This window comes from Meriones unguiculatus, chromosome 11 (genome assembly GCF_030254825.1).
Source record: "Meriones unguiculatus strain TT.TT164.6M chromosome 11, Bangor_MerUng_6.1, whole genome shotgun sequence".
In the NCBI taxonomy this organism is placed as follows: domain Eukaryota; kingdom Metazoa; phylum Chordata; class Mammalia; order Rodentia; family Muridae; genus Meriones; species Meriones unguiculatus.
This window is the reverse complement of record NC_083359.1, coordinates 73,443,920-73,465,209: the sequence shown is the minus strand read 5'-3', so window position 1 is coordinate 73,465,209 and position 21,290 is coordinate 73,443,920. Positions and strand designations below refer to the sequence as shown.

The window sequence follows — 21,290 nt, the reverse complement described above, 5'->3', positions numbered from 1 at the left end:
TACTTAGCAGGCCACCCTGGGTGGCTGAACCATGCCATCCAGGTCCATGGGAGCTCTCCTCTGATGCCTGCGGCTGAACCACGCCATCCAGGTCCATGGGAGCTCTCCTCTGATGCCTGCGGAACAAAGTCGTCTAGTGGTGTGTTTCCCTAAATGTGTTGTCATCATTACATGGCACCTGACTGTATCTAGGAAAACAGAATGTATGGGGTCTGCCGCTGTCCCCAGCTTCAGCAGTCTTTGGGAGTCTTCTTGGAGACCTGTTCCCAACAGATAATGGGGATGACTGTAGTAATCAGGACTGGAATCCCACAGTTCCGTCTCTCAGCAGAGTCTCCAGGTTGCTTTTCTAGCTGTGTATGGATTTACACTGACAGAGAAGTCCAAAGTTGATCTATGTAGAAATGTAAGCAGTACCTGGACTCACATGCCTCCCACATGTCCTGAATAGCATATGGAACCCAGTGGTAATGTTAACTTACAAGTCTGACATGATAACTTACAAACACTTCTCTAAAGAGTACTGAATTCAGAACATACTCTGCTGTAATTAAAGCATGGCAGAGCAGCCTCTTGAGTTTCATTTTTTATTATCTTACCTCCGTTTTTTTAGTGTGTATCTGTACAAGCGCACGTGTTTGATCAGGTGCATGTGCCTGTGTGTGCATATAGAAGCCAGAGGTCAACCCTGGGTGTCATTCTCTGCCCTGTGTGTTGAGACACGGTCTCTCAATGGGACCTAGGATTTACCTGATGGCCAGCGAGCTCCAGGGATCCACCGTCTCCACCTCCCCAACACTGGGATTACAGTCCTGTACTCTCATGCCTGGCTTTTTTTTTTTTTTCTAATGTGGGTTATGGAGATAGAACTCAGGTCTTTGTGTTTGCAAGTTAAATACTTCATGGATGGAGCTGTCTGTTTAGACACTCCCTTCCCTTATGTTGAGTTCCGTTAGGCGTTGTGTTAATTTTTATTTATTTTTTGAAAACTTCATACATGTATCCAATGTGCCTTGATCATATCCATCTTTCACTCCCCACTCCCAACTCCTCTCAGGACCTTCCATCACATCTCTCTCCCAACTTCATGTTCTCTTTTGTAATATATATATATTTTTTTTAATTTTTAACCCATCAAGTCTCATTAGTGTTGCTCATATGTGTGTGGACAAGGGGGGACATGAGGGACCTATCAGGAGCCACATTCCTAAAAAAAAGAAAAACTGACTCCTATCCAACAGCCATCAACTGCCAGTAACTCCTCAGCTTCGGGCCGGGCCTTGTAAGGCTCACTCCCTTCCATGCTGGACTTTTTAACTGGCTGGATCTTGTGAAAGTCTTATGTGGGTAAGCACGGCTGCTGTGAGTTTGGGTGTGCACCTCCCCCCATGTCATGTCTAGAGGACAATTCAGAGCACTCCTCCCATCCCCTGGCTCTTGCAATCTTCTGCCCTCACATTCCCCGGGGTTCCCTGAGTGTTGGACAGAGGCAGGGATGACATTAGTGTCTCATCTTTAGCTAGGCACTCGTAGTCCCTTACCCTCAGCCTCTTATCGAACGCTAAGGCCACCTCTGCATTAACCACTACCCGCTGCTGGCAGAGGCTTTGAAAATAAATATAAGCATTAAGAAGGCAGTTTGCCAACATGACCATTTAGAAAAATGCCAATCGTTTCTCCCCTAGGATTTCCGTAGCCGTGAGTTTGGACCATGTTTGCGGTACCGGGAATGAACTTCCTCCTGGAGAGCAGTCTTCAAATTAAAGAGTAGCTGGTTGTCCCCACTAACGGCCTTGCCACTGTTGCCTCAGTGGGTACATCTTGCCTGGGAAGCCAGTGTTGTAGCATGCAGCTGCTATACTTTATCGATGGATAAAACCGTCGATGTCTTTCGTCCCCCAGCAGCCTGCATAGCGCCTTCCAGCTCTGTGAAGCCAGTCTGTGGGGAGAATTTTCTGATGGTCTCAAGACTGATTCCTCTGTGTCCTGCAACCGAAGTGTGCCGCGTCTCCAGGAATAAGATGTTACCATTTAGTTAAGATGAACAAGCAAGAGCAATGGCTGTAGCCTGGTCTGCTTTGGGTGCCCCTGGGTGTTCTCTGAGGAATCGAAACTTTCCTGGCATCGAAACTTTCACTTAAAAACTGGTATCTCTGGAGAGCGACATTATTCACTGGTGTGGAGTACTTCTGTTCAAACTCCTTTTGAAAAATAATTTTAAGGGCTGGAGAGATGGCTCAGCCATTAAAGACTAGGTTCACAACCAAAAATAATAATAATAATAATAATAATAATTTTAATTAGCTTACATACTAATGGAGTTTCCTAAGGCCTCTTCATAATTATAATCCATAATTAGAGCTAATCCACCCCTACATCTTCTTTTCACCACCCACATCCCCATGCCCACTCAAACCTTTAGCTTCCCGGATTCTCCCCTGTTCCTTCATAACACATATGTTCTGCTATCTCCTCTTGTATTTTTCACTTGCATTACAGGATCATGAGTTCCCCAGTAGCTCCTTCCTGCAGACGTCACTCGCCTCCCCGAACTGCGTGCCATTCTCTCCCCCACCCCCAGTGTTCCCTATGGCTATGCTACTTAATGCAAGGGAGAGGTGATCTTAGATCTGTAAGAATTTGACCCTGTTTCAGAGCGGACCTAGGAAAGAGTAAGTTCATGGACTTCTGAGAGACCAGAGGCTGCCACCGGTGTAAAAGCCTGAGGTGGATGATGGTGCTCTGTGGAGTTTCCTGTCAGTATAGAAACATTTTAAATGTGTGTTTTTGTTTTGTTTTGTTTTGTTTTCAGTAAAATATTGCCATATGTCTGACTCAACATTAAAAACTTCACTTCGGATCAATTACCAAATTTCACATATTGGCTCAAAAGATGTTCAGCATGCTGATAACATTTTGTTTAGACCAAAAAAAAAAAAAAAAAGAAAGAAAGAAAGAAGTATTTTGTTCCCACTATAATGATAAATATCTTTTTCTGTTTATTTAGCTTCTCCACTACTAGCTTTTTCCCCCCCACAATTATAAAAAGATTGCTTAGTAGTTCAGGGTAAAACTGGCAAAAACTGAAACCTGCATTTTAAGTTATGTTTTTCAGACGTTTATGAGTTCTGACATCTGAGATGATCTAGTCCTGTCCCAGCAAGTTGCCATGACTGAAACTCTGTCTCCTTTCACTCAGAACCAAGTTCACGGCTCCCATCTAACGCAAGATTTCCTTTTGCACCTAGGATAGAACAGGATGTCTTTGGCACAACAAAAACACCATTTCTGACTTATCTGTGTGCTGGGTAGAACCTTTTCTAGACGTGGAGTGTTATAAATTCAGCGTGAACAATGTTCCCACTACTGGGTACCTTTTCTTTCTCTTTGTTTTGCTTCTTTTGTCTTTGCTACTGGTAATCACACCCAGAGCCTCATACATGGGGCCTGCCGGGCAAGTGTTCTTTGCCCCAAGCCCAGATACGTGTATATGTAAAAGAACGGCGTTACTCCATCTGCCGTGCACTCCCTTGGCTTGTGCAGACAATTCCCTGCCCTGTAAACTGTGTCTTTCTGTTCCTACTCTCTTCTCTACAACTCATCCTTTTGCATATGCTGTTCTAGGTACTGTAGAAGCATTAAGCTCCCAAAAATCAAAATACCCCTTCTTAGTGCATGTGTTTGGCTCAGTGCAATCCTTACTATCATGTAGATAGCCCAAATGGAAATTGAGTTCTTCCGTGTAATTTTCCTGGGTTTTTAAAACATAGCTAAGTATCTCTTTGGTCAATACAAGCATGAAGACAACTATAAACACAGCTCAAATCATCTTTAGATTTTTTTAATTTTTTTTTTTTTTTTTTTTTTTTTTTTTAGAATTTATTCAATCCATTTTCACCTGGAGCTTTGTGCTAAGAGTCATGCTGAGAAGTTTTGAGTTGTGAAAGTCCATCTCTCCTGGAAACGTCCAGGAATTCCAATTTGTTCTTTTTACAAAGCTAGCATTGTAGAGGGAAAGCCTGTCTTCCCTTGTCTCCTCATTTGCATTTCCTAGATTGTGTAGGGTGTATGTGGAGACTTTCCCTATCCTCCTCTTTGGATACCAAATAAAAACTTCCTCTCTGTGCCCCTCAAGACAGATGTGAAAGCAACACTAGTGTGCCAGACCGAGGCCTGCCAGTTTGTCCGGGGAAGCTCACTGTGTGCGTCTGAACTGTTCTCACCTGCCGTGGCTGAGCGGGGCTGCAGCTGACCTCCATAAGCCATTGGGAACATGGTCTTCTAAGAACTTATTAGTGCTTCCCTCCCCCCCCCCATCTGGTTAAAACACTGATTCTACACCTGCAGGTTCCAGCTCTAAAATCCCGCCCCCTTTAGCTCTCCCTCAGCTTCATTTCTTGTATATTTTGTATAACATCCCAACTTATCTAGGGTTCTTTTTTTAAATCATCTTTATGGTTAGCCTTGAGAATAATGGGTTTCATTATGACATCACACACTCACAGGCAGACATTACTCCCCCCGCCCCCCCCCCAGTGATCCTCTTCCGGCCTACCCCACATGCAAATGGAAGTTGTGCTTTGTGTTCCTTGGAGGTGGGCTTGGCTGCTATTATCAGTAAATAGAACAATTTCCTGCAGGGCTGGGGGAGTTGACCCAGTCCATAGAGTGCTTGCTTGAGCATGAAGATCTCATTTCAGTCCTCAACAGCCAGTAAAAACCTGGGTACAGTGTGTACACCTGTTACCCAGAACCGAGGGAGGAGACCCAGGAGCATCTTGGGGCTTTTTTGCCAGCAAAGCCAGCTAAAACAGTAACATCAACCTCCGGCTTCCATACACACATGCATGGGGGAATATGGACGGATGGACACACACACACAGAGAGAGAGAGAGAGAGAGCAATAGCAATATTTCTTCCTCCATGGTGAGCATGTCATCAAATTGTAGCCCAATCCTTTGCCTCTCTCCCTTCACCCTCTTCCCTTGCCATCCCTCTCTCCTACTTGTATAGCCAAATTAAAGCTGTGATTACCAAGAGCAAGGATATGACTCACTCCTGTTTTGTTTTTATTCCTGCTTCAAAGCTTTATGCTGACGACTTAATAATCGCTGTGACAGTGACCCTGGTGTCGAAACTTCTAGTGAAATGTGAACACACTCTGGCCTTTAAGAATCCCAGAATTCCCCTCTAGCTCATAGGAATTGTTAGTACAGTCAAGGGGCATGAACGGGACTTCCAAGGAGACAGTCAGGGGGAACAAATGGGCCTAAAAAGCTTGAAGCATCTGCTCACTTTTCTGTGCAGAGCTTGAATTTCCGAGAATGCTTGAAGTTCTGTCAGCCAGGTTCGTTGGGGTGCCACAGGAGAAGTATTCAGGTTCTGAGACAATAGAGTGATGAATGAAAGAAAAGCTATGTCATTGCTATGAGGAAGGCATTGCTGACAACCCTGTGGGCTCAGCGTAATAAAGCTGTCGGTAAATGTCTTCATCTTGCCACTGGACAAGGCAGGGAGCCCCAAAGTATCACTCAGAGCAGCGGGATGCTTGTATTGTTTGGTCCATGGTTCTGGTTCCGTTCCATTTCTGCTCTCCATTATTCTTCAGCTGTCTATCTCTCTTCTGCCTGGCAGCCCTTCTACCATTTGAATTTGGCATCCATGAGCATTACTGTGTCTGTACAGCAAGCACCCAGGGATAGAGTGTCAATCTTGGTAACTACTTGGCTCTGTTATTTGAAAATACCTCGCTAGGTGTGGTAGCACACACCTAAAATCTCGGCTGCTCAGAAGGCTGAACATGATTGTAATTTCAAGGCCAGCGTGGGCTACAGCATAACATGGAAGTCATTGTGGGCAATTTAGTGAGACCCTGTCTCAAAATCAAAAGTAAAAAGGGGGCTGGAAATGTAACCTCCTGTTAGAGCACACTTGGCTACCATTTTGCAGGCCCTAGGTTCAATTCCAGTGCTGAAAAAGTCAAAAACATTGGAAGCAATAAGCAAATCTCTTAAGTTTAAAACCGAATCTCACTTGTCTTTGTTTCTCTAGAACATAGCTTAAGACAGAAGACGCCTGTTGGATAAGTAAGCTCTACAGATAGACCAATGGTCTTCAACAGCCAAAGGGTTGTAAGAGATGGAGGCATGGTTGGGAAGATGCCCTGGCTGGCCTGGATAGGAGATGTTTTTAACAATTTGGAACAGCATGGGAGTTCACAGCAGGTACATTGCCAGGGAACTCAGTCTGCTGGGTCTAGAGGAAGATCGCTACGCGAGAGAAAGCTTCAAACCTGGGCCAAATCCAGGAACTAGCTCCAGCTACATGACTCAAGCTAATCATTTAAACTCTTGAGCCTTAGTTTCCACGCCAGGAAGATTAGGATAATAATGGTAACCTGGGAAATTAAAGAAAATATATACACCGAGCTATGGCTGTGGCATAGATGCCCTGTGTCCAGTGGTTCTTCTTTTGAAGTTGGGTACACACATCACCGAACATTGAGAGGTCTATAATAGAAACCAAAAGTGAAGAATTTAGCTCAAGCCTTGCCAAAGCCAATCCTTCTGGTGGCAGGCATCGCTTCTTAGATGGACGTAGGATATTTGAATAGGCTACCTCCTACACACTGGCCAGCTTGCTGCTCTGTGGCATAACCTTCTGCAGTAAGAGTCCTATGACTACAGATTGAGTCAGTTAATTAGAGGGTACAGTTGAATCCTCATCTGGATTTTTCCTGTTTGAAGCTTCCTTTAATCTCCTGTAAGTTTTTTACAACTTGCTTTTATGAGACTTTTAAAATTTTACATTAATATCAGCCCCAGAAAGCTTGTAACAGGAACAGTGACCAAAAAAAGTTAGAAAAAGAAGCACTATCAACATCACAGAGATGGAGAGGCTGGCTGCGTTGGTTCCTTTAGTAAGTTTCGGTTCTAGGGTAAGCATGGTCACTCAGGTCTCTGGACCAGAATGGGCCAGCAGCAGGGGAGGTACAGGATAGAGCATTAGAACAGAGGACTTGCTTTCAGATGCTTCTAACGCAGGGACATAACTGCCAAGTTGTAAGGACCCACGGAGAATGTCCTACCCATTCTTCCCACTTCACCTTCCTCTTCAGCAAAGAATGAGGCTGACTAGTGTCTGTCAGCCATGGAGAATCATGATGTGCTTGCAGAGTTCTTTAAGTATTTATTCTGGGATCTCTTATTCCCGGGAATCTTCTGCATGGAGACATAGTCTGTTCATTTCTAGAGGCAGCTGCCCCTTCTAGACTGCTCTCCCTCCAATTCTACTTCCTAACTACACTATCTATGAGAGCAGCACCAAAATGTTTTACACTCATATGTTCAATCTTGATTTTTGGAAGTTTGGAGCTGGGCAATCATAGCTGCCTCCTCTCTGGGTACCCAGTGAGTAATGACAGACACAAGGAGCCAGGGGAACATCCTGATTCAGCGTCCACCTTATTAACATGCTGAATAATTCCCAGACACAGATCCAGAACTAGTTTGGAATACATTTGTAATATTTAAAACATCAGAAGTGTTTTTTGTTAAATTATGTACATACATATAGTGTGAAGTGTATGTAATTCAAGCTATTAAAAACTGTGTCTCACATTAGTAGGTATAGACTCTTGGAATTCTCTTACATATGTACAATAAAGTTCACCAGAGCGGTCTGAGCTAAATTGCAAAAATGAAAAATGTAAAAGCTGGTAGCAACTGAACATTCAACAGCAACAAACTAAATCTTCTATATCCCAGTATTATACAGCAGTTAAAAGAAGTGAACCAGATATATAGATGGCACCGTTATGTTTTGTAAATATTATTAAATGAATAGAGTAATTGTATAAAAAATGGATATTGTGAGAACATTATATTATTTTTATACTTATATTCAGCAAATAGATACCAGGTACCATTTGTCTATCGGGTCTTGACAGGCATGATCCATGCATGTGCACACTTTCATATTAGTATGCTATATTCAATAGGAAATATTTATAGCTGGCAAGTATTCATACGCTACATATTTAAATGTTCAGACACACATAAAGGAATATATTTCATAATAAAAGAGTAATATGTTTGATGGTATATCTAACACATTATCGATACGTTAGGAATATTAAAGTCTCTAAAGAACTTTAGGTGGAAGTAGAACTCAGTGGTAGAGGAAAAACCTATGCCTGAGTTCAGGTCCCAGCGTCAGGGGAAAAAAAAAAGCTTAAAGGATGAATACCAAACTTGTAGCCGTTGTAATTTCATTTCCTAGGTTGCAGGTTGAAAGATAGATGCATGTTACAAAATATGAGCAGTTCTTATGTCTGAGTGGTAGCCATACAGTGTTCACCCATTCTTTTTTATATTTTTAAGTATAACTTCCATTTTATTTGTCCAGAGTGTTTTTTTCTCTGTCCTTCTGTCACCAAAGCCTTTTGTCTTTACATGGGCCTTGGTGAAGGTCGTGGTGGGGGTGTCCAGTTCTTCCTGGCTTCGTGAGATCGATTCCCGACCACCTCGCTGTGAATGGCCTGGCTCACGCTGTAATGCAGCTTGACACAGACCTTGAGAAGCACAAGGCGTCGACGACCGCTGTTCCAGATGTGTCCCTGACAGCAGCAGCCTCTACAGTGTTCTGAATGACGAACTTCTTAATGGCCTTGTCCTTGGGCACGTACCAGGCGCGCAGATCACATGGCCACGGCCTTTTTTAGCATGACTGTTGTTGCTTCTTCTTTTTCTTCTTCTTTTTCTTCTTCTTCCTTCCTCCTCCTCCACCTTCTTCTTTTCTTCTTCTTGTCATCTTGGAGCCAAGACCCGAAAGAGGCCACTCCAAAACTTAAATTTCTCAAAGTCAAGCAAGAGAAGTTCATGAAAACAAGAATATTTTTATGAGAAAATGTCAAGTGGAAAGAAAACAGATCACAACATGGTCACTGGCCTTGCTCACACCTTCACTGCCCCCAGCATGCACAGCTGTGCAGAAGGAAATCTCCAGGAAGCATTAACATCTGGGCAGTGGGCCATGCACTGCGTCACCTGAAACATTTCTATTTTAGGTTTCACTTGAAACCTCTATTCCCAAGGCTCCCATAGCCATAGCCAAACATACATCTGAATTTGCCCAGCCTCTATGAAGTGCTGTACTTGTTGGCCATTTGGTCAGATGTGCGGCAAGTCATAATTTAATCAGCATTTGATAACGCTGATTAAGCCAGAAAGTCTTCCCATACAGCTGATTCTGTAGCTTGGCCTCTTACATTTTGTCTGATCCATACTTGGTCGCCATCCTCCCAACATGCATCCTGGGAAAATAGGTTGGGTTAGGCTTGGCCGGCAGACAACCCCAGATATGCAGTGGAATTCAGCTGACCCTGCTCCTTTTCCTCTCTGGGATGAGGGCAGGTTGGCTGCCTTCGCCACGCCCTGTAAGAAGAAGGAAGCCACGTGTGGTGTTCTAACCCAGAAGACGTAGTCATGAGGCCTCTCTACTTCCTCCTGGATTAGCTCAGGTTCTGCCATTCACAGCTCTTGTGCTCCCTGTTCTGAAAGCCAAGGAGACAGGAAGGGAAGGTGGCCTCCAGATCCACACGCCTTGTGGGGAGGAAGGAAAGCAACCATGTTCAAAATTGACCATGCTTGCCATCTTCAGCGGGCCTAGTCTGTGGAGCAGTAAGAGTGGTAAGCACCATCCTTCACTTCTCCGCTGTGATGACCTAGGCCACTCAACATCAAGAGAGCCTTAGTGGCTTTAGGGGCAACAGGGAGGCATCTGTAATCCAACAGACAAGCTGACAGGCCCAAGACTCTTACTGTCGATCACTGGTTAACTGCAAGGAGAAAAGGGATGTGACGTGTTCCCAAACATCCATCCTCACTATAAATTCTTGAGTAAGCGCAGTCACTCCAGGTTATAAAAGCTCTAGAGAATTTGGAATCACATCTCTGACATGAGGTGAATGAATTCAAATCTCAATTTGCCAGTTGTTACAGAAGCAAATGAGCCTTGGAAGACCCACAAAGCCCCCAACCACCAAATAGGTTATACTAGAGTTCCTGGCTTGGTCCAAGAAACTATGCAACAAGACACTAATTAAGACTCTCTTAGAATCAAGTTCGTCCAGTTAGCCTGGAAATCTTTCACAAAAATTTATGGCACATCTGCTTATCAACATACCCCACACACACACACACACTCACACACTCACACACACATATACACAATCTCAACAGGAAAATTTTAAGAAAGATAATGTCCAGTGGAGAAAGAATGAAATAAAAAAAAAAATTATGCCTGTCATGAGATAGAAGCCACAGGAGAATGACGTGTAGATGAATGAAGGAGCAGATGAAACTTGAAAATTGGAATTCAGAGGGGAGATGAGATAGCAGATGAACTATTAAATTTAATTTTCACTGATACTGTTTCCTCGTTGGTGGATTGTGAGCAATATTTTACAAGTTGCTACCTTGCAGAATTCAGTTCTTCCTGGAAGAAGTGCTAAAGCACTCAGGGTGGAAATCCACTCCGGTGTCTGAGCCTTAGGAAAAGAGCAGTGTTGACCTCTCGGTGTGGGTACAGGTCAGCAGTGTGCTTTCTGGGACAGGAACAGGCAAACAGCAACCACGCCACATCTGGCCCACAAAATGAGAATGGTCTTCACATGTTTAAGTGCTGGCTGAAGGAACAAAAAAAAAAAAAAGATTTTGCACTATTTGACAAATTACATGAAATTCAATTTTGATAGCCACAGACATAGTTCTTGAGGGTTTTATGGCTGATGTCATTTTGAAACAGTGTCTCACTGAGTAGTCCAGGCTAGCCTCAAAGTTACAATGAAGTCCTCCTGCCTCTGCCTCCTGAGTGTCGGGATAATTGGCACCAGCATGGCTGGCCTCACGGATGTTTCATGTGTGCCTGGCTGTTCTTGCTAGGCTGCAGCAGGGGCCTGATGGAACAGAGCCTCACAGTAGGTGGTCCTGCTAAAGGCAGTTTGTCAGTCTTTGCTCTGGGACCTGGGTTCAGTATGGCCTGGAGAACATAGGCATCCCAAGTTCTTTATCCTTGCCTCCTTCCCATTACTGTTCCTGTGGGGAAGTGGCCTTTGATAAAGCATCTTTGATAAAAGTACCACATCAGACAAAGCTTGGGAAACAGGACCTTTAAAGCTCCTGAGCTGTCCTTGCCATTGGCGGATGGTGGTGTGGGTGCAGTGAACATGGCAGCGGGAGGAGGGCTAGTTAATATGGCTTCTGTCTTGAATGAAGAGTTCTGTACACCAGGATCGTCATCGCTCCTGTTATCCCAGGGATCCTTCCTGAGTGTGGCCAGAGCAGCAGTCAGAGGCTGTCATGCTCCGCTGCGCCACACCAACCAGGCCTTTTCCCAACTGAAGTAATAATGTGTGGCTCTAATTAGAATAAAGCTCATTAGAGACAGAGACAGCCATTAATGCCTCCATTGATTTCTCTAATGAAATAAGCTGGGGGAGGAGACTTTAACAGGGCAGCTAATTATTTTTTGTTTTCTTCAGCATCTCTTCAGCATTTAAAACTGTTGTTGTAAGCTGTCATTGCACTGTAAATGAAAATGGAGCTGAAAGTGATGTGAGACATTTTCAGCCGTGGGGAAAGGCATCTGCTTCCAGCCCACAGCCCTTCGGGGAGCTGGAAGACCCCAGTCCCACAGGCTGCTCTTTGCCCCCAGCCCCCTCTCCATTGGGTTTTTTCTGCATCCTGGCAAGTGGCTCTTAGGTGCTGAAGCTGTGAGTGTGGTTACCCTGATTCAAGGCACAGTGTCCGCTTTCCATGGACGTTTGGATGCCATTGCCCCAGGATGGTGATACCTTAGAGGAGCAGCTTGTGAGCTAGCCCGGCAGAGAAGGGAAATCCCCGTTGAATTCATGTACAGGGATTCAGATGGGGCAATCACATTGTATTGACCAAAATGCTCCTTGCTGCTCAGAGAGCAGGAAAGTCCTCCACAGTGCCAGGTAAGAGGCTGTTACAGAATGATAGCGGTCATTCAAATCCAAGTGTGTGGCTGTGGCGGAACACCTGCCTTAACATGCACAAAACTGTAGTTTCATTTCCCGGGACTGGCAAAAGCAAAGTAGACATGCTTCACATAGGAACTACTTAACTAAATAAAAGTGGTGACTAATGAACAGTGGGATGCCAGTACCAACTGCTAGACCCCTTCCTTGCCCTCTCCTCATTTCCATACCATCCTGGCAACATAAGCCGGTCTGACCTCTGCCCATCCTGAATGCAGTAGAACTGTTAAAGGGGGCGGGGGGCTTCCTCCAGTGGGGTCTAACGCATGTCAATAGCTTCCTTCTCTCATCAGAATGCCAGGGTACTTTCTGATCACTAACACTCACCAGCCTCGTTTCAAGGCAGAGTGTTCACACGTGCTGTGATGGGAAAACACACAGGATCCAGGTAGACACCAAAGGGCAGGGGAGCAGGAAGCCCTGCCTGACCCCTCAGGTCATACAGACGTAAGTAGCCAGGCAGGGAATGCTGGAGAAGAAAGCACAAGGGAAGAGAGTACTCAGCGTGTGTGAATAAATGCCTGAGGCTCGGAGAGTGCGTGATAAGTGCGTGATACTGCTGGGGGTGTCTGTCTGTCTGTCTGGTGGTAGGCAGTACATGAACGTGTATTAGTATCTGTTTTCAGACAACCTTTCCATATTTGATAAAAGCGCTGTCATATAAATACCTGCAGTCATAAACTTGACAGCTTCATCAGGCTGTAATCTAGGCGCCATAAGGCTCACTGATTTTCCGTGCACGGGTGGAAGGTTTTTTAGTAAGTTGGCCCGGCCGCAGAGCTATCAGCGCACTCTGATGTTGAAACACTTCTGTTACATTGATAATGACTTTCCTACTTGCTCGTAGTCCGTCTCCATTCCCACCTATAATCAGGCATGCCTCTTCACCTGGCTTAATGGGGATGCCAGGCCACGTTAGAGGCAGGCGTACCACTGTGTACTGCAGCTAGCAATGAACCTCTGTACACCTTCAGGAACTGGCTGCCACAAATATTTAATTTCGAATTATTAGTATTAGTTGTGTGTGTGTGTGTGTGTAGCGTGTCATCCTCAGGAATGCCATCTACTTCCTTTGAGGCTATTTTAAGTGTTTAGTTAACAAAAGTTCAGTGTTGTGGCTATGGTAAATCTTTAATAGACTGTCAGACACTTAATTTCCATGCAGTTTAAGCTGTGTTTCTAGGATATGATATTCTGGTTTTGGAGTGTGGGGTTATGGAGTGTGGGGTTATTCTTGGTTTGGATGTATCTTTAAAATAAGAAGATAGAAAAACTGATTTAGAATCCAAGGAGAGTGGAGGTAGATAAAAGTCTCAGGAAATGAACCCAAGGTTGCCGTCAGTCTGTAGTGACATCCACTGGGTCCAGAGGCCTTCTCTGGGGCTGCAGGAAGAAGGGTATGCACTGTTCCAACGTACTTGGAACAGTATGTTGTTTTCTTTTGTTTTTCGGTGCATGGGCCAGCACATGCTGGGCAGACATTTTACCACTAAGCCACATCCTCCCTTTTGTTTGTTAGGGCACAGGGATTTGCTAAGTTGCCCAGGCTTGCCTTGAACTTGGAGACCTCCTGCCTCAGCCTCCCAAGGCAGTAAAAAGTACAGGTAAAAAGCCCCTGTGGCTTTTCCAAATAATCCTTCTTCCTCATCATCATCATTCAGAGCTTGCATTCTTGCACTGGGCTTGGGGCCTCCTGGGAAACTTCCGATGGGTCCTTTGCACAAGGCTGGAATTGTGACTGACAGTTCTCACCCCGGGTTGCATCTCAGGGTCTTTCCAGAGGCTTTTGTTCTGGGACCCTTTATGGGAGCGGAGGGACATGCTTCAGCCGAGACTTACTGTGTGTCACCCGGCCTGTGCACTCCTACTTCCTGACTCCTGACAGCTGAAAGCTTGAGGATTCTGGGTTTTTAGCAGTTCTTTAACAATTTGACATGAAGTCCTGTTAGCAGAAGCAGGTTTCCTGGCCTGCCCAGGAGGACCATTGTATAAATGGGGGTGCCCATGGGGTTCCCAGCAGTTCCGCAGGCCGCTTAAGATGGGATGCCATGCAGTTGGTACTTCTTACTACAGTATGTTCTGGTTTCAGAAGGCTTTGTTACCAAAGTATTTGGTCCTCTGAGCTGAGGTCAGGTGATAAGAAAAATGAAACTGACTGGAATTTAAATTTCCTTATCAAGTCAGAAAAGGCAAAGATTAGCTCAGGGATCTTGAGCTTCTCCAAGATTTGCCCACAAGCCACGAGGCTCCACTCCTACCCTGCAGGGCTGATATGAATAATAAATGAAATGATGTCTGCAGAGCAACTAATGTGGGGTTTTTTTCCCCCTCCTTTTCTCAGTAATCACAAAAATTTAAGGGAACACATTCTCAGGAAATGAAAATTTCAGGGTCTTGCTTATACAGAGGGTTTATCCAGCTTCATCCCTCAAAATGTATGATACAGGACCTTTGTGTGTTAGCAGTAAACTTAGAGGGTCTGACGTGGTCCTTTAGGTTATTTCCTTTTGTTTTTCATGTGTGTGTGTGCATGTATGAGTGTGTGTTTATGTGTGTGTGTGTATGTGTGTTGTATGTGTCTGTGTGTGCATGTGTATGTCTGTGTGTGTGTATGAGTGTGTGTTTATGTGTGTGTCTATATGTGTGTTGTGTGCGTCTGTGTGTACATGTGTATGTCTGTGGTGTGTGTGTGTTCACCATAATTCTGCATTGCTCTAGGAGGCCAGAAGAATGTCAGATCCCTTACAGCTGAAGTTACAGGCAATTGTGAACTGCCATGTGGGCGATGAGAATTGAACCCAGGATCTTTGCAAGAGCAGCAAGTTCTCTTAACTGTTGAGCCATCTCTCTAGCCCTGGGTTCTTCGGTTTATAAACTTGTAGCTCTTTTTCCTGGTTAGAAAGAATGTATTATCAATAAATACAAAAGGTTTCAAATACAGGTGTGTGTGTGTGTGTGTGTGTGTGTGTGTGTGTGTGTGTGTGTGTGATTGCTGTCAGGTTCTTCTCCATGGCAGAGCGTCCCTCTCAACCTCACGTGAGCTACCCAAACCTTTGCTTAGATGTAAGGCTTTATTTAGATACAAGGTGGGAAGGGACTTGAGTTTTTTTGCCCTCAAGCTTGTATTCATGTACAAGGATCAGGGTTCAGATCAGTGGGGGCCACACTGCTGTGGAGGGAGGAAAGTTCTCTGGCCTCTATCAGATCACACCTATGACCACAGCCCTCACTCACAAATAAGGCTTTTCGTCCCTGCTGGGAGCATGTGCAAACCCAATGTTTATAACAATGGCAGCAGAAGTGGCAACAGCTAACATTTATTGACTACCTGACAGAATGATGTATATTTCTGCACATAACCCTGATCACAGCCCTATTGGATAGAGATCATAGCTGTGCCTGGGAAACCAAAGCTTATTATTTTACTCAGGTCCCATTTTTCTATGCTAATAAGATCTCCATGGAAACTCTGAGCCTGCCCTGCCAGTCTAGCTCCATGCCCGGCATCCACCAGCAGCTCCACTCTGAGCCTCCTGACTTGACGCCACAGGGAGGGCATCGCTTGATGGTTGCAGCCTCCTGCTGCTGGACTTGAGTCCTGTTTCCACGTCGGAAGATGAATTCTCAGCCGTCACAGACCTTGAGGGTCTCCTTTACAGCTCTACGACAGGTGGCGGAGACAGTAGCTCCTGCCTCATCTAGGGATGCTGTTCAGCCTGGGCCATGTCACCCGGAAGGCTGTCATGAGGATGACTGCTACCTACATACTCTTCCTGGGAGCACTGGTTACCCATTTTGTCTGTCTGCTAGAGGTTTTATGCCACAAGTGAATCAAACCTCGTTCTGCAAGGCACGGAGGACTGCAGTCTAATGGTGGAAGAAACTAAATGAGGCAAAGCAGTGACTGATTGTGACAGACGAGGCAGTCTGGGGTGGTTAGGCGAGGAACCCGTGACTGCTCCTGCTTCTGCAGATCCCAAGGCTGCACTGGATGGCAGCTTCTGTATGTTTGCTTTGTTTTTACATATGAAACAATGCTTACATACATGTAAATACACACTATGAACAAATTAACTGCAAGTCACTGTCTAGACACTGTTAATGCTAACTTTCAACAACCATGGCAAATAACTGTCATCATTTTTATTTCATCAATGCGAAAACTGGGACTGAAAGAGGCAACTTGAACAAAAAGGTACCAAAATGAGCAAGAAACACGGCTAAGATTAGCATCCGGACATGTGATTAATAATTCATTGTAGTGACCCGAGATTTAGGGAAGTGTGAAATATTCTCATTACACATATACATAACAAAGGAGGAATAAAAAATATATATATATATATATATTTTTTTTTTTTAAATTTAAGCATTGGTGCTTTTAAAAATGGATTCCCCCATTACTCAGGGAGGCAGAGGCAGGCTGATAGCTGTGAGTTCAAAGCCAGCATGGTCTACAAAACGAGTCTAGGACAGCCAGGACTACACAGAGAAAATCTGCCTCAAATAGATGGATGGATGGATGGATGAATGGATGGATGGACGGACGGACGGATGGACGGACAGACGGACAGATAGATATTTAAAGAAAGAATGGATTCCAATTATTTAGAAAGTTCTGGGTTTGTTTTGTGAAGGAAAAAAAAGTTTACTGAATGTGCTGGAAGGAACTGTGGGCTGGGCTGGGGGTTATAAAAGTACCTCTAGTAGCCAAAGTTGTAGTTCCTTATTGTAATAAAGTATGATTTATAATATTATGAATTCATCCTGAAATCAAAAGAGTATATACACGTAAACAAAGAATTGTTTGCTGCCAATACTTAATACACATCAACTACAAAAATGAAATAAACAAACAAAAAAAAAGAAACATTGACATTATTGGCATTGAAGTTGCCTGAAATAAATGTACTATAAAAGAGTTAACAAGAAAATGGCTTGGGCCGGTTGTGGTGGTGAGTAATCTCAGCACTTGGGAGGCAGAGGCAGGCTGATCTCTGAGTTCAAGGCCAGCCTGGTCTACAAAGTGAGTTTCAGGACAGCCAATAATCTCAGGACTTGGGAGGCAGAGGCAGGTGATCTATGAGTTCAAGGCCAGCCTGGTCTACAAAGTGAGTTCCAGGACAGCCAAGGCTACACAAAGAAACCCTGTCTTGAAAAAGGAAGGAGGAAGGGAGGAAGGGAGGGAGGGAGGAAGGAAGGAAGGAAGGAAGGAAGGAAGGAAGGAAGGAAGGAAGGAAGGAAGGAAGGAAGGAAGGAAAAGCAAGCAGGCAAGCTTGGGACAATGGCTTGCTTATGTGAGTAGGATAAACTACTGAAGCATCCATTGTCATACACAACTTTTAGTTATATTGTTTGAGGTTCTTATTTTCATGTGTTATAGAGTCAAAGTGTTTGTTTTTAAGGGAGCACTTGTCCCCAAATTTTAGAGCATCTAGATTGTATTTGAAAAGAAAAGCCAGCAGAATGCTACAAACAAAACAATCTAACTTAGCTACTTTTGTCTCGTGCTATCTGTGGAGATTTGCCCTCAGATCAGAACAACCCAGCCAGGTCAGACACGGAAGCTCAGTCCTGGGCCCAGCTGTGTCTTCATAGAGTGGAGAGGGGGCAGAAGATGCTCAGACAGCCACTCCCTCATGTCCTCAAACCTGCCAAGAACCTGCTTGCTGGCAGGCTCATCAAAGCCTCTTGTCCCTGAAGTCATTCAAGCTCCAGATCTATCACACGTGTTCATAAACTCCTTATTTGCTGTTCCTTTAAGCCATTTTTAGGGTGAATTAAAAACTCAGGCATCCCTCGATTCCACACTGTCCTCCTATGACATTTTAAGTCCCAGGCATGCGGAGGGAGCTGGAGAACGTGAGCCCCGAAAAGTGACTGTCAAGTCTTCTTGGTGAGAGCAAAGACTCCTAGCTGCATCATCCCTTTGATTTCTTGATGTAAGCTGTATGTCATACTTGCCTGTAATGGAAGTTGACATAAGTTCTTGCCAGCATTTTTTAAACAGCTTATTAATGGGCTTGGTCTATCATGCCTTTAGATAATTAGAGCTAAAAATCAGCCAGCGCTCCTCACCAAGGAAGACTGGATTCCATTACAAAGCAGACTTAAAGAAGAAAATGGGCCAGCAGCAACTATTTCCAGGCCCTGGTTTGACTTTTTATTCACATGACCTTTTCTTTTCGTTCCCAGGGTCGGGATTACTGTTCTGAAGAAGAGGATATCACATAGCGTCGATTCTTCCACGCAGACAAGGAGCTACTACTGTGTAAATAGGTTACATCCCAGTTGAAACCTTTGCAAAGGTCGGTTCTCTTCACTGAACAGCACTATAGCAAACGAAGACCGGTCCATATCGTATGCCCCATTTAATTACAGTGTTTCTTAATGAACCTGCCAAGGAATATTGCTAAACACAAACACAAAAACTGTTCTGGAACTTTCTTTGTTGCTGCTAGTTAAAACTTGTTGCAACTTTTCACTTCTCTTGTGTCCAAGTATGCAGCAAAATTCTGCAATTCACCTTAAAGATACTATTGGTTTTACGATGCTCTCCGGCCTATTTTCTATAAGATGAGGTTGAGGTAGAGGTGAACTCTCATACAGACTCCAGTTCTAGCCTGGTTCTGCTTTGATGTCAGGCAGCCCCTCCCCTTCTTTCCTCCTCCATCTCTTCCAAGTGGTCCAGAGGTGCCCTGAGCCTTGCTTCTCCTGGTAATGGGAGGCTTTGGACATGGGATGGTGGCCATGGTGAGCCTTGTTTCTCTGCTCAAAAGTAGAAGAGCCACAGTTGACTAAAAGCATGTCGTGACCTGACTCCTGGAAGTGACGTAGGGGCGAGCAGTAGGTGGTTCCACTTCCTAGGACTCTGGGTGCAGGATTAAGCGTGTAGTGTTGGCTTTGCTCACATGCAGAAGTGTGACCACAATCATCTTGAATCCCTCTTCCTCACTCTTTTTTTTTTTTCTAAGAAATAAACATTTTACTGTTTTTATGTATCCTTGTCTTCTCCCATTCATCCAGTTCAGCATTTTAAGATCCCAGGGGTGGAAGTTTAGTCCTCCTTCACAGTGACCCTGACGATGGCCTCCATGGCTCCCCACACTCTGTTGACATCTGCCACGGTGTGGAAGGGCTGTAAGTGGTCGGAAGAGACGAGGGACGTCCCGGTGACTTCTTAGGAGGGCTGGAAACCACCGTTAGCTTTCTTTTTGTTAGCTAATAAACACACTATTTTCTGATTCTCCCCCTTCAATATGCTACATGAGCCTTGTCCCTCCCCTTGTGTTTCCAGCTCCAGTAGTATGGGTAAAAAGGTGTCTACCTGGAAATCATAGGATATGCACACTGGTGATGTTATTCGGAGATGTGAAAGCCAAAAGCCCCTGGTGGTGGGGAAGTATTGACTGTGTGTTCAGTAGAGTTTATTTTTCCATACTATATGAAGAGAAAAACCTCTTCTCAAAGACAGAAGTAATATTTTTAACAAATATTGTCACAAGTAAATAGCAATCAAAAGGAGAAAATAACTTTTGTATTTTTTTAATCGTGTTTGATAGCTTTGACGAGGGTTCTCTTTGTTACTTTCAGGGGAGGGCACCCTGTTAAATGCCATGCCAGCAGTCCAGGGTTGGGCTTCTCTCTCTCTCTCTCTCTCTCTCTCTCTCTCTCTCACACACACACACACACACACACACACACACACACACCGAGAGACACACACACAAAGGAATGCTGTGTTGTTTTTTTTTCTTCTGAGGGTTGTGAATTTCAAGGGCCTCACTATCAGCCACACTGCCACCTTTGGAAGGTGGAATAGTTTCAAGAAGGATAGGTAAGATGTTCCCAATTGTCAAAAGATTGTCTGCCACAGAACAAAATGGGAAGCTGAATCTGTTCTTGCCAAAGGGAGACTTGACTTTCAGATCTGTCCACAAAAAAAAAAAAAAAAAAAAAAAAATGGCAAGATTCTTCATCTCCTGTCAGACCCGAGGCAGCAAAAGTCAGGGAAAGAAAATGTAGTTGAGTGCTATAGAAAATGGACTCGGGTGCTAGCAACAAAATCCCATAATTCTTGCAGCCAGCAGCAGCTATTTTGGGGAGCAGCTGTGCTTGTTACATAAATAGAGTTGCAGCCAAAAGCTAAGGCTTTTTATCCTGCTTCAAGCAGAAAAATGCAGGGAGAGTCGAGTAGTCAAGGGTTTTAAATTCCCTCCCCTTGTATGGTTTTTTTGGCCAAAGGATGAAAATAGTTTTCCTCAACTGTAAATGAACTGTTAAACCCCACCTCAAATTTGTTCACTGGAGACTTTGTTCACTGTTCTCTGGATGGCCATTTCCGGGATCTCATGCTTATCAAGAAAGAATGAAGCGAATGTTAATGTCTTCCATTTGACCCCTCTACTCGGTGTCTAAGACAGTGTCTTCCCAGGAAATCAACACTCTCTGCCTGAAGATGAGAAACCCATGTCTTTTTCCTCAGTCACATTTAGCATTTTGGATGTCACTCATGTTTCTTGGGACCCTCCCTTTTGAGTGTTAATGAAACCCTAAGTGCTGTTTAGGAAACAGCAGTTTTTCACAGTTCTGTCTCCTGTGTTTCATGCTGGATACCTCTTTGCTGTACAAAAGTGATTTCATCTTCAGATATGTTCAGTTGCCTCTAGAATTAGGTCCAAGAAATGGGATGGTTGAGTGGGTTGGCATGAAATGCTTGGCTATGTTAGCAGCACTCAAAACTGTCTGTTTTCCATTTGTTGGTTTGAATCATAAAATTGTCAAGTGATTTGTGTTTGTACTTTATTTTTCTATACCAACTGGAAGGATCTAAATTAAAAACTATATGGCCCTCCACCGTATCAGAACATTAGGCAGATTGCCTCAGGTATAAGGAGAAGACTTATCCAGTATGGCTGCTGGTATGTCCTGCTAGTTGTCATGTCTGTAGGCCTCGGCCGTTGGAAGGAGGGAGGGAAGTGACCTGGTGGACGCAGGAAGAAAAATGTTGAGAAATGGACAGAGGCATTTGGAAGAGCATTTAGAGTGGCCAGTGGGTGGAGTAGACTGGCTGGTGAGATTTGTAGCTGGTTACACACGCCTCCTGTCCTCCACGCTCCAAAGTTGTAAAGGTTCTACAGTGTGTGTGCAGCTTTCTTTTGCTTGGCAGACATTCAGGATCCGGGAGTACTGCTCTCATAATTGAATACGTGTTTCTTACTGGCAG

The 21,290-nt window shown here is 44.4% G+C and overlaps 1 protein-coding gene across 1 annotated transcript in view; it reads left to right on the top strand.

The window, feature by feature from the left end:
• C11H1orf21 (chromosome 11 C1orf21 homolog) overlaps window positions 1–20,852 on the top strand; it is a 194,291-nt gene extending 173,439 nt beyond the window's left edge. Inside the window, exon 6 of the mRNA XM_060364451.1 lies at window positions 18,260–20,852. Within this exon, the coding sequence (XP_060220434.1) occupies window positions 18,260–18,298 (39 nt within the window). The 3' untranslated portion in view covers window positions 18,299–20,852. The remainder of the gene's footprint in view (window positions 1–18,259) is intronic.
• Window positions 20,853–21,290: the final 438 nt, after the last annotated feature.